Raw genomic sequence first — 20,670 nt, 5'->3', positions numbered from 1 at the left:
GCCTTTCTGTGCCTATTTGTACCCGATGTCTTGTCCAGCTGCTTTTGGACCTGGAAGAACCACCACTTTCTGTTTATCCTCAAATCTTTCTCCTTAGCTGTGCACTTCAATGCTTGTGTGTGTTGCAGCTCTGACACGATTGCCAAGAGCTTTGTTGGTCTGCCCACTGTCACTTGCAACAAATGTCATGACCTGAGCACCTTCTCAAAGTGTCAGAGTGCTGGGATTTCTATGAGGAGGAGAGTAAGGTTTTGCAAAAGAGAATGTCACCCATGCTTATGTTTTCCAGAAGATATGTTGCCACCAAAAAAAAAAAAAAAGTACTTTTAACAAGTATCCCAGCCAAACTGCTTCAGATGTAGTGTTGTACTGCTCAAAGCTGTTTTGATGGAGTTGCTTCTGTCTTCTGAACTGTGGGGAGAATATGCACATACTTGTCTCTCAAGAATAGAATTTTGTTCTCATGCAACACTGAAGGTTGTAAAGCTCCAAACAAACAAGAAATCCTTATCTTAAAATCCAACTGTGTAGTCATGCAATTAATACACCTGGCCCACCTACTGGGGTTAAGTGGGTTGAGCCCTTCCTTTTATAATTGGAACTTTGCATGTTTAATTTTACATCCAACAGCATTTCTTTTGCAGCCTCTGGATCTGAAATTTGGCATCCCAAGGGCATGGGGGAAGAAGGGATAACCTGTGGAGACCTCATCCTGCCCTTGAATGCCCTGAAACAGGCTAGTAGAATTAATTCTGTCTCATGACAGGTAAACATAAAGTAAGGTGAGAAGTAGAGAGCTTTTCTCTATAAGAGAAGCTCACACCAGCTGCTCCTCTTCTTCTGTAAGGTCATGGAAGAGATACATGAACTTCTGCCCTGTGAAACTTGGCTAGACTGAAGAGATGCTCCTCTGCTTGCAGTGGGACTGCTTTCCCTGCTGGCCTTTTTGGACACCTGTTGTGGCTTCTTGAAGCTCTGCCTTCAAAAAAAAACCACTCTTTCAAACCTTTTCTTTAGTCTCACAGTGAACCTTCAGGTTATGTAATATGCATATGGGCTTCTAGGAAGAAATAGGGGGGAAAAGGAAAATGAAAAAATAAAACAAACAACAAACCCAACAAAACCAGAAGAGGTCGTTTCATACAGTAAACAAAAACAAGAAATCAAATCACCTTTTTCTGATTACAAAAAAAAAATCTTGTACAGTTAGGCTGTTAGGTTGCTTTCCTTTATTCTTTTTTGCCATCTCTTGAAGCTTTTTGTTGCAGGTGAGGAACATGCCAGTGGAAAACTTTCTCCTTAGAAGATGCTGTGGTCAAGAGAAAGATTCCTTCTTTATTCTCCAGTCATTTTCTTAAATAATAATAGTAAAGAAGACATCTTCTATATTGAATAGAAGTAAGAGAAGAAATAACTGTATTGTGCTTTTGGCAGGAAAGAAAAGTAATTTAAAATGAAAAATTGCTTCATTGAGGGCCTTCATTTGATGCCCTGAGCATAGATGAAAAACACAAGGAAGAGGAAAAACTGTCCTATGTATCCAGGTACTTTGACTCTTACTTGGTGAAGCTGGGCTCCTTTGGATGTCTGGGTTTGACAGGACTAGCCGTGCAACTGTTATGTCTGATCTACCCAGAGGCAGTCATGTCTGTACAGCTATCATGTGTGTAGTTGTAAGTGGCTTTTCCCTAATTTGCCCAGCTTGTTAAGCAGTAGATAACTTTTGAGAAGCTGTCCTGCAGCCAAAAGAGGATGTGGTTTTGGGGGATGAAGAAGGATTTGCCAGTGTTTTGACAAAATGATTTTACATTGTTGAAATTAGAACCATACATGTGCAGCACATGCAATGTTGAGAAGGGCACTGTAGGACAACAGCACTGTCTGAAAAAATCTGCCTGCTAATTAGACACCTTTTGAAGACTGCAACCTCAGTGCCTTGAAATACACCTTTACTGATGCCTAATTTCTTACATTCATTAATGAGGCATTTTTTTGACAACTCAAAAGTTTACTTCTTGGTGTGTAACATTGAGGGATTGTTTTGCCCTGTGGAGAAAATGGTTGGTCTTCCCACTGTGTTGAAAGTCTCCTGCTTCTGCCATGCTGTGCTGTCAGGGATATGTGTCCAGAGCAGTCAGACTATTCTGCTTCTGAAGATGGACCAACTCCTCCGTGAGGGAAGGAAAAATGTAATTGGCACCAGATGATGTACAAAGATCTGGCAAGTCAGTAGTAGGTTTTCGAGGTGTTGAAGCCTCCAGTTATTCTTAATAGTTTCCTTTACAGTTCTCAGGTTATCATAATGCAAATAGCATCACTAGTCATCCATGCTTTTTAAAATAAAAATGGTTTCTTCTTTGCTGCAAGTTTGAATACTTGTAGAGATATTTGTAGCTTCTTGGAAAAAGAGAATTAGAATTTGTGTTGGTTCCCTGCTTTTGGATTCTTATGGGAACATTTAATTGGGGTTCCCCTTGACCATCTCAGACCCTCAAGCCCGAAGTACCAGGCTCCAAACCTTCTGAATGTTAAACTGAATGGGAAATTTAATTCCTTCAGGTGCCAACTATTTTGTTACTAGGGTGTACTGAGCACCTTCAGGCCAGAAACAAAAGTAGGTCAAGTTCTCATTCTGTTGTATCTGGCTCCATCTCTAGTTTGTTTGTTAAACATGATGGAAAAATAAGTGCTCTTTGTGTTTACACAACCTGTTTTTCTGGCAGCTGTTATGGAATCTGAGAGCAATGCCTTTATAAACCAGAGCTGATGAGTATCTGCATCTTCCAAAGCCATTGATTTCATGGGCACTTTCTATGGATTCTGAGTACCCATGTGACTGCTGTGCCACAGCAATGATTTTTGAAGGGGAAGTGTTTATATAGATTTAGTTTTTGGTGGTCATACAGTGTTGCAACACTGAATACCTATGCTTGCTGCTTGTGAATGACCAGCAAAATTCCTGCTTACATAGTTTCACAATCTGTTCCTTATGTTGATTTCTGATTTTGGCTGTCTGTTCTGAATAAAAGGTGGCAGATTGCTTTTTTTGGCATTGTGGCCATTCAGATTTTGCAAAAACAAAAAGTTCATGCCATGTTCAGAAATATGTCAAACCAGTTCCTGCTTGTAAAATGCCTTATAACCAGCCTGCCAGAAAATGTTCCTTCTCTGCTTCCATGATTTTTACTCCCTTCTTGCTAGCTAGGCTGTCATGTTGGAAAAACTTCTGCTATGTGTGGTCCTTCTAGTGACTTCTAGTAGTCCAAGAAGATTCCCAGTTTGGAGATAATTGTGACAAAAAGTACTAAATTTGAGACCCAAGAAGTGGAATGATTAATACTAAGTGAAATTATTCAAGTGGTGTCTCACTTCAGGTACTGACCGCTGTGTAAGAACCAGAATTTGTTAGTCCCCAAAACAGGAATGTAGACAGGGTTGGTCATTCTTAGATTTTCAACCAAGAGGAGGGCACCAGCTCAGCTAGATGAGCAGAGGACACTCACACAATTTCTGGGGCTGATTGTGGGGAAAAGAGGTAGAGCTGCATAGCCTTTCCATGGGCTGTGTGTCCCAGAAAGGGTCATGCCCTTGGTTCATCTAGGGACAGGAGTGTTTCCCACATAATGCAGCAGTTACACTAAAGGGAGCATCTTGGGTTAACCTGGGGCTCGTGGGAAGGTGAAACCCTGGCTGGATGGTGGCTGGGCAGTCTCTGCATGGCAATATGAGCAATCCTTTAGTGCGCAGATCAAAGTGAAAAATACACATTGCTTCTTTTAAATTGTTTTGCTACTGCTTGACTGAATTCAGCAGTGCAGAATTCTTCTGAGTGTGATCCTGGCTTTTCAGGCAGTGAATGTGGCAGAAAGCTTTAGACTCTCAGCATGGACCTAAATCTGTTTGAAGGAGCCCTAAAAAGCTTGGAGGGTGCAGGGAGTTCAGACTGCAGTTTGTTGATTTGCACTGGCAGCAGCACTTCAGCTCAGTGGCTGTACAAGATGGTGCCACAAGGTGTCTGCAAGGATGATGTGAAACTGTGGATTATGTTAGACCTATCTACTAAAACTTTGTTTTCTTTAATGAGACCCCTGTTTCCAACGAAGGCTTAAAGTTTTAGCGCTAGTATTGAAAAATGAGTACTCTAGGATTTCTTTCACCATCTCAAGCTTATTTCTTATCATTGCATTGAATCCAACTAGAATGTCTTCAAGGATACTTGGCTTAATGTTCATTTCCCCTTGCTGCAAGTTTTTGTTACTAAATAAATAAGAGCATTTAATAGAGCTGTGGGCCAGGATAATTCTTCACAGTACATTGCAAAAACGTGGTTTAAATTTTGGCTTTGGATCTGGTACAGGGTTTGAATAATATGATACCTCACTTCCTGACAAACTCAGGGTATTCTGAAGACTGAATGAGTTGTCTGCAAATCTGCCTTCTCTTGGTAATCATGGTTGTTGGGAAGGGGGTAGAAAGGCAAAAAAAAGGAACTTTTTAATGCAGTCACTTACTGTCTGTCTTAATTTATTTTTGCCAAGTGGATTTGTTTACTATGTAAAAAAATAAAACTCCAAAACCAGTATCTAACTAGGCTAGATGGTAGCTTCATGCAGTCTTACAACAGTTCTTAATTATTTCCCTCATAACTAAAAATCCTGAAGCTGACTTAAAATGGATAACATGACTTTGGGACTTAAAATAAACGTCTTGTGCTAAGGTAATTAATTTGCAACACGAAACATAACAAGCTTAGAAACCAGGAAAGATCTGATTCTTCTCCCATTCATGTCTGGCTTAAAAGCCTATTTACTTCAGCGGGTACAATATTTTTAAAGATTTACAGCCTTATCCCGAGTGTTGCCAAGGATTTACCAACCACATGCATTTGATGGAGCAAGGGGTCTATGGAGACACTTACGCACACGACTGGAAAAAATTTTGTGCTGTTGGCAGGCTTGCAGAAAAAGACTGAGATTAATGTTCAAATTAACTTGAGGGACATAAATAACAAACATAGCCCCTTATGAGGCCTGACTCATGCCGACTGAGGGAGCTGTGGACTGACCTAGCAGCATCATCAGCCAAAATCAAAAGAGGAGGGGTCATATTGGGGAAGAACTGAGGAGGCAAACCTCTGTTGGCTTTTCTGTGTATTATTTGTTGTTCTGGGTTGTTCTTTGTTTTGTTTTTCAAATGCCATATTTCAAATAAGATGTCCATTCTCCCACCTGTAGTGGCTTGGGACCTGCTTTTTTACCTACCACCCTCTGCTCTGGAGGGTCATGGCTTACTTTTTCTGAGTTTTCATTCTTGTCTGGCTGTGCTATGGCTCTGTTACTCAAGTGTGAGATGAGGAGCAATGCTTTTCCTTCTGACAGTCTAACAGGTAAGGGAAAAGCTCTCCTCCCCTTCTGCAGTTTGTAGGATTGATGTACCAGGAGCTGGCAGAGAAAAGTCATAACAATCTTGTCCTAAGGGCAGATGGTCCCTACAAATCTTTCTAACCCTGCAGGCAAGAATTGCAGAAAGAGGAGTGAATCTGCAAATTTTCTTGGCTGGGACTCCTCAGTTTATATCTCTGGTGTGGAGCAGTAGCCCTCATGCTGAAGGACTAGTGGCAGTATCCCAAGGAGAGGAAGAACCTCACTCCTCTTGAAACTCTGGAAACCAGGAAATGATGGCTGTGCTAAGCTTGTTTCCTAAGAGTTAATGTGGTAGTGTTGGCAGCAGAAGAAAAAATCTCCTGTAGGGCTGCAGGGTCTGGCTGGAGTGAAGGGGAAAATCCTGATGCTACATGCAGTGCAGAGGCTCCAGGTGAGCCCAGTGCAATGGGGAAGCACCTAGGGGTTACAGGATTTACCAACAGATTGGTTTGTCTTGGATGGTGATGGTGGGAATTTAAAAGGGAAACATTAAGAAAAGAAAATAAATAGTTGGTGTGGACTGTTGTGCTAGGGACAGATGGCTGGAGCTCAGGGACTTGCAGGAGGTTTGGAGGGAGGTGTATCCAAGCTGCTCCAGGAAAGAGTTGTGTTAGTGTGGAAAGTCAGCGCCAATAGGGTGCCGCAGCAGTTGCTTAGTGTCATCCAGTGGGGTAGATTAATTTCCATCTCTGTGTTAGATCACCAATTTCAATCATTATTTAAATGAGCAAGCAGGAAATCTGATTTAAGTTGACTTATCAAATTTTTTATGTGTACTTAAGTTATCTTTCTGAAAGCCTTAGAGTAGTCTGTACCTTTGCTTACACTGAATATATCTTTCTATTTATACAAGTATGCAATTTGCCATTTGCTTTGGGTAATGTATATTTTCCATTTTCTGTTAAAAATTATGAATGGTGCTTTTCTTATTTGCTTGATTAATTTTAATTTCTAATTTTCATCAGGCAACATTTGGATGGAAATTGGAATCCAATTAATGAACAAAACCAGCATTTAAAATTGTTTTCATTAGTTCAGTGTGCTGGATATAGACAAAAATTCCTTATCAACCCTGTTTTGTGACTAAAGCAGACTGATTTTTACAGAAACAAAGCAAGTATTTTCACGGTTTATGAATTGAACTAATTGCTTCTGGTCACCATGCTTTTGAAGAATCTGTTTCTTATATCTAAGAATCTTGGTTTCTGGAGGTCTTCTCTTAAAACACAAAACCCCTGGGAAAAAAACCACAGAAGCCCAAAACAACCAAGATTCTCCATTGAAGTGAATGTCTCAGTGATCTGTGTGCCACAGCTACACAAGACAAACTTCTCCTATTGGGTGGACTTGCCTTGAGCCCACACTGCAAATATTGCTGATGCAGAAGAGGTGGTGTGTGCATCACAGATAGTGGAGATGGCTACTTGCAAATTAAGGTGGATGTATGGACTATAAATCTTGGTGAACCTAGGTTGCTACTCTAAAAGATTTTCTTTCTGCATCCCTATCAGTTCCCAGGGCTGGGCTGACTTTGAATAAAATATTTTCTTATGTAGGGGAAAAAAATAAACTGAATGGGGAAGAAGAGAAAACTGTCCAGGAGACCTTACTCCTGTCAAAAAATATATACACATACATATTTTGGGTTTTAAATTGTAAGTATATATTTAAGCAGACTTGGCTGTAAGGGAGCGAACATTGAAGCTCAGATTTCACAGAGTGGGAAATCAGTTCCCTAAATTTAGTGCTTCTAACATATGTTTAAGGTCTAGGAATCTATTTCTGATATAACTCATGTTAGGAGTTCCTGGAAAGCTCTATGACTTATGTGGTGTGGCATGGGTAAGATTAAATTATAGCTGATTTTCTTCCATCCTGAGATCCCCAGAAGCATCTGTAAGATTGATGGGTGGTGTAGTCATTGCATTATGTTTTGATGTGTTTCTTTTGCAGGCTAGGTTTCCAGTAAATACAAAAGGATTAAAAAATTATTGTGGGTAAAGAGATGGACAGATAGCAATTTGAACTTGGTGTTGTGATAATCTCAAAAGCCTTAGTTACGCTTGATTTCTGCCAGAAGAAAAAAAGAAAGAGTATGGGTTTTGAGTGGTTAAAAATCAGTGTGTATAACATAATTTCTCTAAATCTTGTGTAATGTTATACTGGAGATGAATTTGGTTATATGTATATGCAGATGTGGTACTCCAGACAAGAATTTTAAAAAAAATCCAATGTATGATCAGCTGAATATTGACAGATTCTCCTCTGTTCCTTAAACATGTATCACTATTACACCAAAATGCATTAAAGAACCTAGTAACACACATAAATACTTTTTTAAAAGTCCTTTAGGAAAAAAATGAGTTGAAATGTATCAAAAAGTCAAAACTATGAGGAAGGATGGGAGGAAGGTGCTACTGTGAGGTGATTGTACAGTTAGAAAGGCACATGTACATCTTCTGTCTTCTGTTGCCTTTGCTGCTCATGTTTTGTGTTTGAGGGTGAGGCAGCAAAAAGGAATTTCAGTGGTGGATTGAATCCAGCCAAGAAAGTGGCTTGAAATCAAGCTTTGGGAAGGAGAGGGGAAAACTGCTCAGCAGGCAGATGGGCAACAGAGGGAAGGCAGGAAATATATGCAAACAAAAATAATGAAGTTTGATTTGTTTCTATGGTACAGAAATGTGTCTGGAGGTGGGTTTAGGTAGAAGCTGTGTAAATTCTTGAAAACCAAGTCAAGTTACACATTTGATTGCAGCAGTGTTGTAGTAATTAGCTAGAAGGGGCTGGCTGGAGAAGCACGTGAAAGGAACATTGGATTTTTGCAGGAGCTGGAGCACATGTGGACAATTGAATGTAGGGGTCAAGAAGAGGAGCAAGCAAGGGGGTGGATAAGCTGTCAGGATTGGAATGAGGGTTGCCTCTACACCCAGTGCAATGGGTCCTTGCAACAAAACTGGAAAATCCAAATGCTTCATGAACTTGCAGCCATTTAGAAATAGGTTTTTGAAGTGCTAAGATCAAGTGAGTACCTACAGTAGCATTTCCAAATTGCTCGAAATCTTGCTGGATTCACAGTGAACATGTAAAAGGACCTACTGTGACAACACTCAGGATGTTTGTAATATTAGGAGGAGAATATGAGTAATCTTCTGGAAACTGGTTTAACATATATCCTGAAGTGAGTCTATTTTTCATTACAAATACCTAGTTTTAGGGTGTAGTTTTGAGACCATTTTAAACTGATCTGTAGGCAGATTAAAAGGGGTGCTCCCACCTTTTCCCATTCTCTAATTGTTGTTACTTCCTCCCTTGGTCACAGACTGCCACTTGTGTGTTGCTCTGGTTATTTGGGTCAGGGACTTACTGCCTGCCTTAAAAATCAGCTGGATCTGCAAACCTGCTGGCCTCAAAGCATACAAGGCAGTGGGGAGGCTGGGAGTGAAGGGCTGCATCCATGTGGATTCAAACCAGCATGAAATGCCTCTGGATCCTAATGCCTTGTATGTGTGAAAACACAGGGTAAACTGTGCAATTGGTGCAATTGCCTGAAGTGTTTCTGTGCCCAATATCCTATTTTGGGGTTTCTTCACCTGGTCCGTGGAGCTGTGCCTGGAATTTGTATCCCCTGAGGTTACAGTTGACTTGTGTTTACTGAAAATGAAGTGGTAAAACTTGGAAATGAGCATTTTGTTCGGATTTGTTTATGGTTAATGCAGCAAGACTTCACCTTGAAAGACTTAACCTTGAAAGGAGTAACTGAAATTTAAAAATAAGCTGGGGTGCTGTTTTTAGGATTGCATCTCCTTTTTGCGTTGTGCCGCATATAGCGGTGTGGGGGTTTTCATGAAAATATCATGGAAAAAGCTGTTTAGGTGAGCTTCTCTATGTGCCTGTGTCCCTATCAAAATGCACAGCTGAGAAAAGCTCATTGAGCTTGGTTGGTCCCACGTGCTCTGCTGGTGCTCGGTGCTGCATGGTGGGCACTGGGAAAGCAAGGACAAGGATGTCTCAAAATACCTCTGCACCAAAAGGGCTTGTTGGCTTGTCTTGCTGAGGATGAGCAAAACAGATTTTGAAAACACATGAGGGGGGTACACAGAGGAAGAAAAACTTGAAGGAGAAAGTGTGTAGTGTCTTAAACACCTTCTAGTTCAAAGAGAGGCTTGTGTGAAATGCTTTTTAGGGGTAGCCCTAATGGAAGTGCATGGATCAATGGTGCAGTAGCACGGTGTGTACTTGATGGCGCTCCCTTCCTCTGAGACAGGCTCTTCTGGGGCTGCTACCATAGCTGTGACTTGCTGTGGCAGATGCAACCCTGCAGTTTGATCATTGCTAGGCAGCACATAGAGGGGATCTCAAGCATTATGTCATGCTCTCCAGCTGGGCTGTCTGCTTGAAAGCAATAGGAAGATGCAGTGATGCCTGATATCCAGTGGGTGCATTGCTGGGGTCCTCTCACCTTTCAGGAACATGGTGTTTAATTTACTAGCCTGTGTGAGGAATGCTGCCAGGGCTCCAACTGTTGCATAATGTTACACAGGAGGAATCACTGGCAGATTTCAAGCTGGCTATCATTCCAGATCACTCCCACACAAAGGAAATTGTAGCGTATATGTAACTCTGAGGCTTTTTGTACTGCTCTCAGCACAATCTAAAATTAAAAATATAACTGGGAAACTAGAAAGACTTTGCCTGCTCAGGCTGTAGTAGCCTCTTTCTGCTTGTAGTAGCCTCATCTGCAGGGTCTTGTGCATGGAAGAGAATCCAGACAGCTACAGGTAAGAGTGAAAGCCTCACAAAGAAGCAGGTCCTCAATTGCTTTTAAAGTTCTATGCATTAAAATTGTGAGTATTTTATACAAGATGAAAGAATCCTCTTTTGGCTCAAACTGGTTTTCTTGTTTGTGGATTTTGTGATTCCCAAAAAAAGCCAGACCCTTAATACTCAGACATCACAGGGGGAAATCTTATTTCCCCCTCATTTCCATGCATGCCTGTTCTGTACCCATTTTCCTGTCAGTCTGATTCATAATGTTCAAAAACATTCACTGCATTTTTCCTTCTTCCCCACAGCAACAGCCCGAGTCTGAAACTGTTCATCTGTTCATCCCAGCCTTGGCAGTTGGAGCTATTATTGGCAAGCAGGGACAGCACATCAAACAACTTTCTCGTTTTGCAGGCGCATCTATTAAGGTATTATTACACCAACTATAACTTTCTGCCTATTCTACTTGACACTTTCAGCAAGTTTGCACAAGACGTGCTTTCCTGAACATCCTCCCCCACTCCTTGCTTAGAATATGGTATGATAAATAGTACATTTGTTTATAAATCATCTTTTAATCTTCCCTGAGACAAGATAATTAGAAGCATGTTTTCAGACGTCTCCTGAGGTGTGAAATATAAGCTGCAAAGAAAACTACTTTGGTGGTCTTAGAAACAGACTTGTGTCTTAATGATGCAGTGCTTAAAGGCTTTCTCCTTGTTTTAGGTAAAGGGAAAATTGGTGGGGTGAATTCCCCTTCTAAACACAGCAGCCCAGTTGAAGTCCCTGCTCTCGTGGCTGCCCTTGGTCTGTGCCAGATGGATTGGTCTGGGCTGTCAAGCTCAAATGGCTCCATGCTGAATTGTTGGTGTTGTAACTTCACCCATGTGCTCCTCCAAGCTCCTGGGGCCAGTCAGTTCTCAAACAGCACATTTACCTTCTAGTTATCAGGTTTAACATCCAGCTGTTTGTGTATTGACCACTCAGTGTAGCTAAGAACAGGATGGTTTGCAGAGGCTGACCTCTAACAGAAGCTTGAGTTTTGGTCAATTTGATGAAATCTTTCTTGGCTGTCTACAGGGGTTAGTACCAGCAGCAGTTGTAGGAAGGCCCTGGCTTTTGGCCACTAATTCCCTTGTAACCACAAGTATCTTCTCTAAATGCTTGAGCATTTTTTTCTTCCTAATAATATTTTTTTGCTTTTTTTATGCTGTAAAGATAATGTTTTGGCCTTAATTAAAAAAATCTTAGAAAACAGTGTATTGAAAGTACAGTGTGTAGCTTTAGTATGCTGTTAGATGGATGTTTTACTGCACAGATAAAACAAATGTTTTCTTCTCAGCCCTCTTTATTTTTGCTTCAGAGGAGTGATGTGTTTAATGAGTGCTATGGCAGAGATCTGCCAAAAGTCTGGGGCACAGGGCAGGAGCCTGGCTATGCTGAGTTGAATTTGGTGAAGCTAAGCTTGGCTTGGAAGGTGTTCATCTAAGTATACAGAGCAAAATAACTGGGGAACCCTGATGAATGAGTCTTGTGTGTGGTTTGCCTAGTGCTGATCTGTTTACTGGCCGGTCAACCAATGACACACTGACCAACTCCATCCTTTTTTGAGCAGAATGTTAAATAGTTATACTACCCAGATAGTTTACATTAATTGAGCACTAATGACCATATTTTTAGGGGAAAAATGAAACAGGAAAAAGTGAGAGGTGTCAATATTTCTTCACCAAATCTGCCTTGCGTGGGGCTGTGATGTATCATATGTATTTCTTCTTCTCCTCTCCATTCCTGCAGCTTGTATCTAAAGTTTAAGCAGTGTATGGAAGGTACTTCTAGGTGGAGAGAGAAATGTGAAATAACCTGGACCTCCAAGAACCAGTCCAAACTAGTTCTTCAGTTGGTCCTTGGAAGAGTTTAGTGGAAAGGGGGTTTCCAGTATTTCTCATGCATCTGGCTAACAGTGGCCTCAGGCTTCCTTTACTGGCTGGCACCCCTCTAACCCATGCATTTAACATTTCTGTCTTAATTTAAATTCAGATAAAAGTTTTCTCAAGCGCTGGTCTTTTGTTCCTTCAATAAGAATAAAGTAAAGACACTTTTTGGGGAAAACATGATTAAATCTTAACAAAAGCATATAGATTCAGGGTGTGCTTGTAAAATTGGATTGCTGCATGTGTACTTATCTATGAAAATAATGCAGCTTAACCTGTGATCTGGCAGAACAATGTGGAGCATCAGGCTTGCTTCTGTGTGAAAGTATTAAATATGGCAACTGGTAAATTATTCAAAACTTCTAAACTTCCCTCATGTTGAAATGGGACCACTTCAATTTGCCCTCTGTCATAACTTTGGAACGAAATAATAAATTGTGAATCAAGGAATCTGTGCTTTTAGCTAAGAGTTGGAGGAAGTGCTGCCTGAGTAACTTGTAATTTGCCAAACTGCAGTAACCATACTTTGTGGAGGAAGTAAGTCTGTGCATAATGCTTGTTTTGAGTTGTGCTGTAGCTTGGTACAGCTGAAAGTGTTTTACATCCTCCTGCATCTCCTCTGTGCTCATGCTGAGCTTTGTAGATCTGGTGAAACTCAAAACCCATGATGTAAGACTGAACTGCAGATGCACTAGGGTTCTGTACAAGGCTGCAGTGCTCAGGCTGTCACCTCAGAGGTGAACATGGCTCTTGCTGAGCTCAGGTTGTGTCCCAGTGCTGCTTGGCCATGCAGGCTCAGTGTGGGACTCCAGCAGACTCAATTATTCAGCAAAAGAGCCAAGCAGAGATTTGAGTTGCCTGTTGCCCACCCTGTGCTGCTGGGACCTGTTGTGAACAATTGTCTTCTCATTGGTAATAAATTCCTTGCAGAGCAGCCCTTCCTGATGAAAGCTGGGTTTGGGTGTATAAAGTTGTCATTTTGTGGCTTGGCATATAAAATATTGTTTTCTGGTTAGGAATGTAAAGTTGTTTAATCTCAGAAGTTAAATTCACCTCTTGTATACTATTTGTATGTACATAACTACTTTTTCCAAGGGCAGACAGACAAAATTAACACAGAATTCTCTTAGGTTACCCCTTAGACATTGAAATGTTAGTTGGTTTATGTCTCTTTTGCAGCCCTCAGCCATGTTTTCCCCCAGCTTCTGAGAACAGAATATTCTAGGATAAAATCAAAGCAAGATATGTCCCAGAACATTTAGACACACATAGGATGTAATGAAGGCTTAATGGAAAATATTTTTCCTAAAATTTTAATGAAGGTGCTGGTGTTTGCTAAGAAAACTAGAGGTGACTGAGAGACAAACCTGTCCACTTTACACAAATGACAATTGTCAGGCTGAGCTCTGTTCAGTCAGCTGCCTCTGAATGTGCCCTGAAATTTTGCCCCTCTAAAATACTTTTTCCGAAGAATGAAAGGATTTAGTCTGTGCTTGTTCTTACGACGTCATGTCATATAAATGTACTGCTGTAAAATTAATGTGTATTTTTAGATCTAGCCAATTGGAATTCATAAAAAACGAAAAATAGATACGCAAACCAGATAACTAGTATGTAATGCCTTCTCATCTTAGGGTACAATATGAATAATGTTATAAACTTTCCTTAGCAAAATTCTTTAGTGAAAATGATGCCTGGTGACTGGTAATTTGTCTGAAATAAACTACAGATGTTAAATATGAATAACATCCCTATGCCAACAGCTGAGATGAAATTCTGTAGTGTTTAATATATTGCTCATTCAACAGCAGCTATGTAATACTAGATGCAACAATGGAAATGTCAGTTGTGATAAACAAAAGATTCATTTGGAATGTCAGAGGCTAGCTTGAATTATTCAATGCCACTGGAGTCTGAGAAAAACACCCACAGAAATCTTACTGTTGTGGTGACATGAACTGCTAAAGACCCTACAGGCATCTCTGTCTCAGCTCTGGTGGAGCTTAATTTTTATTTGGGTCACACATTGTCCGGTATAGAGGAATGTTTTGGATCTGATTAGTTACAAGAGTAAAGTGATCTTCTGTTCTCAGGGGAATGGATGAGAGCTTTTGCTAATGAGCAAAACTTGTTAGAAAGACTATTCAAGCTAGTGGGTAGGGATGAGAATCTCAGTTTATTAACCAGATTTGTCTTTTTGAAGGCTACATGTCTTACATCACTCATAGCCACATGAAAACGCCGTGTGGGATTCTGCCATGTGTGGATGAGTAGCTGTGTCTTTAATTTTCAGAAGTAAATTTGCTCCTGGTGGTTTAGCCAGTTTCTCCATATTTCATTACAGCTAATTAATGCACTTTAAAGAGAACAAACCCGTCATGACTGAAGTGTGATGCTGCTGCTGTAACGAATAATTTTTCACTCCTGAACAGAATGTGAGACTGAAATGGGGAGGAGGTGGCTTTAAACTATTCCTTCAAAAGACAGCTACCAATAGCTATGTTTATCCATTCCAGATTGCCCCTGCTGAAGGACCAGATGCCAAGCTGAGAATGGTTATCATCACTGGACCTCCAGAAGCTCAGTTCAAGGTACAACATATAAAAACTTGTCAGTATGTAGTGGTCTTTGGATCCTAAGGGACAATATTGAAAACAAAACTCTTGGTTCCAAGCACACTTTATTCAAATTCTAGTAAATGCTTGAGTTTTGCTTTTATTCTGCTGAAAGGTCTCGTAGGAATATGAGTAATACAATACTATTAGAGGCCACATTTTGGTCACCTGAAAACTAATGTGTGTTTCATGTAAGTAAGAATCAAGTCTAGCATAAAAATATGCTCATATTACATTCCTAAATGTCTCTTCCATCTACAAGCACCTTTGAGTTGAGTCTTTTAATCTGTCTTGGTATGTGCTACAGTTTTGTGTGCTTAATGGAAATAACAAAGCTACAAGATGAAATTGAGTCTTCCCAGGTTGCTGTTTTGTGCCAAATGGAAAATGCTTTTTGGGTAGCTCTACAGATAAATGCAAGATTTCTAATTGCATTTCCACTGCAACTACAAGGAGATACTCAACCTGATTATCCCATCTGTGTTCAAATTAAGTTCCAGAGTGGCCTTCTGCCTTAAATGTCAAGGGATAAATCTAGTTACCCCAAAAGGAGTTGACTGTGCTAGGAATGATGCAGGCAGCTCAGTGCAGCAGCCTGGCATCATCACAGATGTGGCCTGGAGCATGTAGAAAGTCACTTGAGAGTTTCTTGTATCCTGGCATCATTTTCTTGCCTGTTCTCATTTTTGACTTTGTATTTTTGCTTCAGGGCATCTTCCAAGAAGGAGGTGCCCAAACTTCAGGGATATCAGTTTCATTAATGCCTTTAGGATTTTTGGAAAATTATCAGGGCAGGTATTTTGCAGTGGTAATTACAAACTTAGATGCATTTGGGATTGTTGCTTAGTTACCATATACATTTGAGATGCCATTGAAGGCAAAGCATGACTAGGAAGCTCTGTGTCCTTGATATTTTCTGTGTGCATGTGGGCTTGGCCACATGTACTCTTATGGTCTGGGATCAGCAAAAGGTCAGATAATGGCTACTCTTTCTTTTCATCAGATACCAGTGGACTTACCCTCAAGGAGTAGCATGCCAAAGGAAATTTGGGCATCCCTTATCCTAACTTTTCATGCAGGCAAAGGCTTTCCTTCAGCTTTCCTCCCAAGATAAACTGGGAGTCCCACAGGTTTCTTCTGGAAGCTCTCCTCTCCAACCTGGCTCCTGCAAGGAGGAAAGTGTCCCTTTTCTGCACCTCATATTAGTTTAACAGCACATCTATCAGTCACCACTTTACACTTGAGCTCTGCCTGCAAAGGTGCATCAGTGTAGTAGCACAGTCAATGCTGCTGGGGTATGCTGGTCTTAGGAAGGAAAGGGCTTTCCCTTGGGGCTTTATTCAGCTCCAGACCTTGTGGTCTTTTAGCTTCTCTTTGAGCAATGCCCTCTTGACTGGGATGGGCAGAGGCAGAGCTCAGTCCTTCCTTTGATCACTACTGTTAACCTGAAGCTGGCCTTAGGGCCAGGTCCACACTTCATTAGTGCTCTCATTAAACTCTGGTTAAGAAGGGTCTCCTCTCCTGGGACAGTGGTTGTTGGGGCACCAAGAATGTTAAACTGGTGCTCAACAACTTGGAGAGGGAATAGATGCTGCTCAGATGAGTAATGAGCTCTGGGAGAGGCAGTGTTATCCCAGAGCCTGTGACTTCAGCATCCTTTCTTTGCTCCATTGTGCTCTGCTGTCTGTGATTCCCATCCCTGGTAGCTGCAGTGGCTGCATCCCTTTCCTCCTCTGCTGCTGCAGCCTGAAGGTGTTGCAGTATGCAGGGCTAGTTGTTAGCAAGGCAATGGGAAGGGAGCATGCCACTGTTCAGAGCCTCTGCTGCAGTGCTCCTTAGAGCTCTGGCATCCCTGTGACACCACTATTCATGCATGGCTGTGCTGCCTTGGATCTGGGATATATGAAAGTGAAGGGGAATCTAGGGTAGTCAACACATTTCAGCCACCATTTTACTGTGCAGGGACTTGCAGCCCAGTTAGGCTAGTTCCTTTCCTAAAGGCCTTTTCAAGAACTGAAAGACTGGAGATGTTGGAAGACCATCTACAATCTTTTTTTTAAAAGAAGTCCACATCCCATCTTTCTCTATAATTTGGCAGTAATGTCTGTTCTTTTGAAGCATCTAGGAGCCAAAGAGGAGAAGATTTGGTTACCATTTCTCACAAATTCACGAAATAAATGGCTTGAATAAGGAAATAAATATGTTTAAAAATCAGCAAATTTACAACCTTACTCTCGGTGGACATTCTTCTTGCTATCTGGCACTTGTGTGTTTCCCAGAAAAAGGAACTGTGTGCTGGTTGGAATTATACTGTTCCCATGGAACTATTTAGATCTGGGCAGTTTGTTTCTTTACTTTGGAAATCTGAGCAAGTGAAAATTTATTTATTTTTAAACAATATGTTGTAATGGATTGTAAAAGCAAGTTCTTTGCTTCAGTTGGAGTCTTTAGACCATGACTTGTTGGGGGTGTTGTGGCTTTTTTAGTTTAGCATCTTAAAAGAATGGGTTTCTGAATCAATTAGTTGCATTTTGTGCTTCTGGGTGTAATAAAAAATTTGGGATTGTTGTTCTGCCTGACAGTTCTTCTCTCTATCACTCTTTACCTCTCCAGAAATGTGGTAGTTTCTTTTAAAAGAAATATTTCTCCTGAAAAGCTTAATAATAATAATAATAATAATAATAATAATGATCTCTGTTAAATTGCTGTGTGGTTCCCTGGTTTGTCAAGCAATCCTTGAAGTTGGACACTGGTGCTTCCTTGGTTTGGTCCAAAGACTTCTTTTAGAAAAGCAGTGTATTTATTAGGGAAAACACTTTGTCAGGATTGTGTACTAAGAATTCACCTTTCTGTGGAATTTCTTGACATTTAACTAGATTCCAAGAACATTCTCTAACTGAAAGCAATTTTGCAGGCTCAAGGGAGAATCTATGGAAAACTTAAAGAAGAAAATTTCTTTGGACCTAAAGAAGAAGTGAAACTTGAGGCTCATATAAAAGTGCCATCCTATGCTGCTGGTAGAGTTATTGGTAAAGGAGGCAAAACAGTAAGTAGCTGAAATAAAACCCTTAGTATTGCTCAGTTATGTTTCGTATTCAGTGTGTATATACACATAAAGCTTAAACTTTTAGCTAAACTAATTCTTTGATGTTACATTTAAGCAGGAGCTGTTTTCTTAGCTGTACTTGGTTACATTTTCCTTTTTTCTACTGTGGAGTTGAAGCCAATCTTAGAATGATTTATTTAATTTCTAAATAAGTGGTAGGAATTTAAGACAAGAGGTTTAAGGACAAAAATGTCTGAGAAGCTGCTCATCTAAAACTTTAATTACACAATGATAAGCATTTCTAAAATAAAATTAGTTTTAATGAGACAAAGATTCTCACCTCTACTTAACATGATGGAAGGCTAATAAGCTACTGAAAATAATTTGAACAAATTTTCCCAGAATTTCCCACCTGCCCAGTCTGAAGTTCTCTATATTGTATAGGTTTTTGAAGGAAAAAAAATGCGCTGGCATTTTTTTCCCTATATTGTGTGATTTTTCTGACCTTACTTTTTTAAACTCATCTCTAAATACTGTGGCATCTATTTGGTTTTTTAAAGTCGTGTATTTAACACCTTCTGTGTGTTGTATTTAGTCTTTAAAACACTTCTACAAACCCAGAGGACTTGGTGCTAATTTATGTTAAGAGACACAAGAGGCTCAGCTTGCAGAGTGCACACTGCTGCATAAAGATGCTTTCTGTCAGTGAGGGGTTTAAAAAAATGTAGCTTAGAGGATGATGTTTCAATGGTCAGTGTCTTTGAGGCTTGGTGGTTGTATAACATTTGTTAGTTTAAAGTTTTCTGACTTCTACTTTCTGTTTATAGGTAAATGAGCTTCAAAACTTGACAAGTGCAGAAGTTGTAGTCCCTCGTGACCAGACACCTGATGAAAATGATCAGGTGGTTGTGAAAATAACTGGTCACTTCTATGCATGCCAGGTAGGAGGACTGCAGTGATTTTCTGTATCTGCCTTGATGTTTCCATGGTCTTTCTCTTACAGCCATGTGCAGGAGCCAAGGGATGGAACACTTTCACTCAGGATACAGAAAGCAGTAGGATACAGAAAGCAACCAGGCTCCTCTGGTTGTCTTGCTGCAAGAGACATGCCTGTGAGAGAGATTTATAACAATACTGCACGTTCACATATGCAAAACAGTCTCCCCTAAATTCTTCTGTCAATTTATGCAGGCTCTGGCACTGCCAAAGCTTTGCTAAAAGCAAAAGAAAACCCAAGCTGTGATTGAGCTGAAATTCAGAAGGAACAGAGACACAAGCCATTCCATAATATCTGGAAAGAATACACCCAGATATGTAATTCATCCACATTGCCCAATCTGTTGATATAATATCATTAAGGAAAGGATCACAAGATTCCTTCTTTCACTTAATCAGACTCATTCCTTTTGATACTTTGCTGCAGGTGACTTGTAGTTCAGAAAGGAGATGGGGGGCTGGGAAGTCCTGTAAGTCTGACCTTCTAGTTACTCTAGTGTATAAAAAAATTGTAACCTCTTTATTACAACAGTGGTTCTTATAAAACATTTGTATTTCCAGAGGAGTAAAATTAAGGCTGTAGTTTCAAAAATCTCAACATTGGTAGTCATCTACCTATTTTCGTACTTTATGCACTACAGATGAGAAAATTGACCACACAAGCAGTTGTGGTAGGTCGAAAAGAGAAGAAAAATTAAAATTTAGGCTGTACATCATGTTTATTCTCAAGTGTATTTTAACTGAAAAGTACTCTAGTCAGAACTAGAAATTTCGTCATTCCAGATTTTCTTAATCCCAGTAGCATCTCTTGTTGGTTGTAAACAGCAGTCACTGCAGCATGGCATCATGATGGGTTGTTTCTTCTTCTTTGTGTCCTTCAGCTTGCTCAGAGAAAAATTCAGGAAATACTGGCTCAGGTAAGAAGGCAGCAGCAACAGCAAAAAACATTGCAAAGCGGACAGCCTCAGCCAAGACGGAAATAAAGGTTTAGGAAATGGCCCATCAGAGACAGATGCCAGACCAAAGACAGACTGTGTGACAGAGAGACAGGTGGTGAGCACCTGTTGAAGTTTTATGCAGAAGATCCACCAAGCCAATCACCTGTTCGAGGACCAGGCAACCGTTGAACGCTGTCTCTGAGAATGTATTCTTTAGGCTCTCTCAAACTTTTGAAACCCAGCTTTAAAATAAGGACCCCTTCACTTCCCTTTTGTTCTATTCTCACAATTTAACATAAACTCGTTAGTCTTTTTTATTGTTCTTATTATTCCCCAACAACTTTAGAACTTGGTTTAATGAAGCTTTCTCTTCTGAGTTCACTGGTTAAAAAAAAAAAAAGAAAAGAAAAACCAACAAAAAAAAAAAAGAAAAGGCATTGCTCTTATAGGTCCAGTTGTAAAAGAATAAACACATTTGGAGGGTGGGATTGCGGGTGGGCTAGGGTTAGAGCAAGGGTATTGACAAGAGTTTAAGTGTTAGTCCCAATGTTGAAACAAGTGGCATTTTTTAAAAAGAATTTGGTTGCATTTTTACATAACACTGCCATGAATAACCTAAGGGAAGTGTTGAATGGTGTTGGCCAGGGCATAAAAAGATAAATATGCATTTTACTAAACTACCTCAGGCATTTAGTACCTCAATGAGAAATTGTTCCTTTTTTGCTTTTTTTTTTGGTATTTTGTATACTTTATAAAGCTAATAGTTCTTGAGCATTTTATTTTTTTAAAAAAAATTAAAATTTGATCAGCCACCAGCCAGGAGTACTACAGACTTATCGGGGAAAAATATAGTAGAGCACTTCTAGCTGCTGGCTGATGGGAGTAAGGTGGGTAAAAAAAACACAGCCTCAGATTTCCTGAGGGCTTCAACACCATCATTTGTTTAAAAAAAAAATT

General features: G+C 40.2%; 1 protein-coding gene across 4 annotated transcripts in view; it reads left to right on the top strand.

Moving 5' to 3' along the window:
* IGF2BP3 (insulin like growth factor 2 mRNA binding protein 3) overlaps nt 1-20,415 on the top strand; it is a 110,446-nt gene extending 90,031 nt beyond the window's left edge. For all 4 annotated transcript variants that reach the window (XM_050970338.1, XM_050970339.1, XM_030235698.2 and 1 more), the window contains 5 exons: nt 10,496-10,615; nt 14,635-14,709; nt 17,648-17,779; nt 18,607-18,720; nt 19,657-20,415. In XM_050970338.1, coding sequence (XP_050826295.1) covers nt 10,496-10,615; nt 14,635-14,709; nt 17,648-17,779; nt 18,607-18,720; nt 19,657-19,758 — 543 coding nt within the window. In that variant the 3' untranslated portion in view covers nt 19,759-20,415. The remainder of the gene's footprint in view (nt 1-10,495; nt 10,616-14,634; nt 14,710-17,647; nt 17,780-18,606; nt 18,721-19,656) is intronic.
* The last annotated feature ends 255 nt before the right edge of the window (nt 20,416-20,670 follow it).

The sequence above is a fragment of the Serinus canaria genome, chromosome 2 (assembly GCF_022539315.1).
Source record: "Serinus canaria isolate serCan28SL12 chromosome 2, serCan2020, whole genome shotgun sequence".
In the NCBI taxonomy this organism is placed as follows: domain Eukaryota; kingdom Metazoa; phylum Chordata; class Aves; order Passeriformes; family Fringillidae; genus Serinus; species Serinus canaria.
This window is presented reverse-complemented; position numbering and strand designations above follow the sequence as displayed.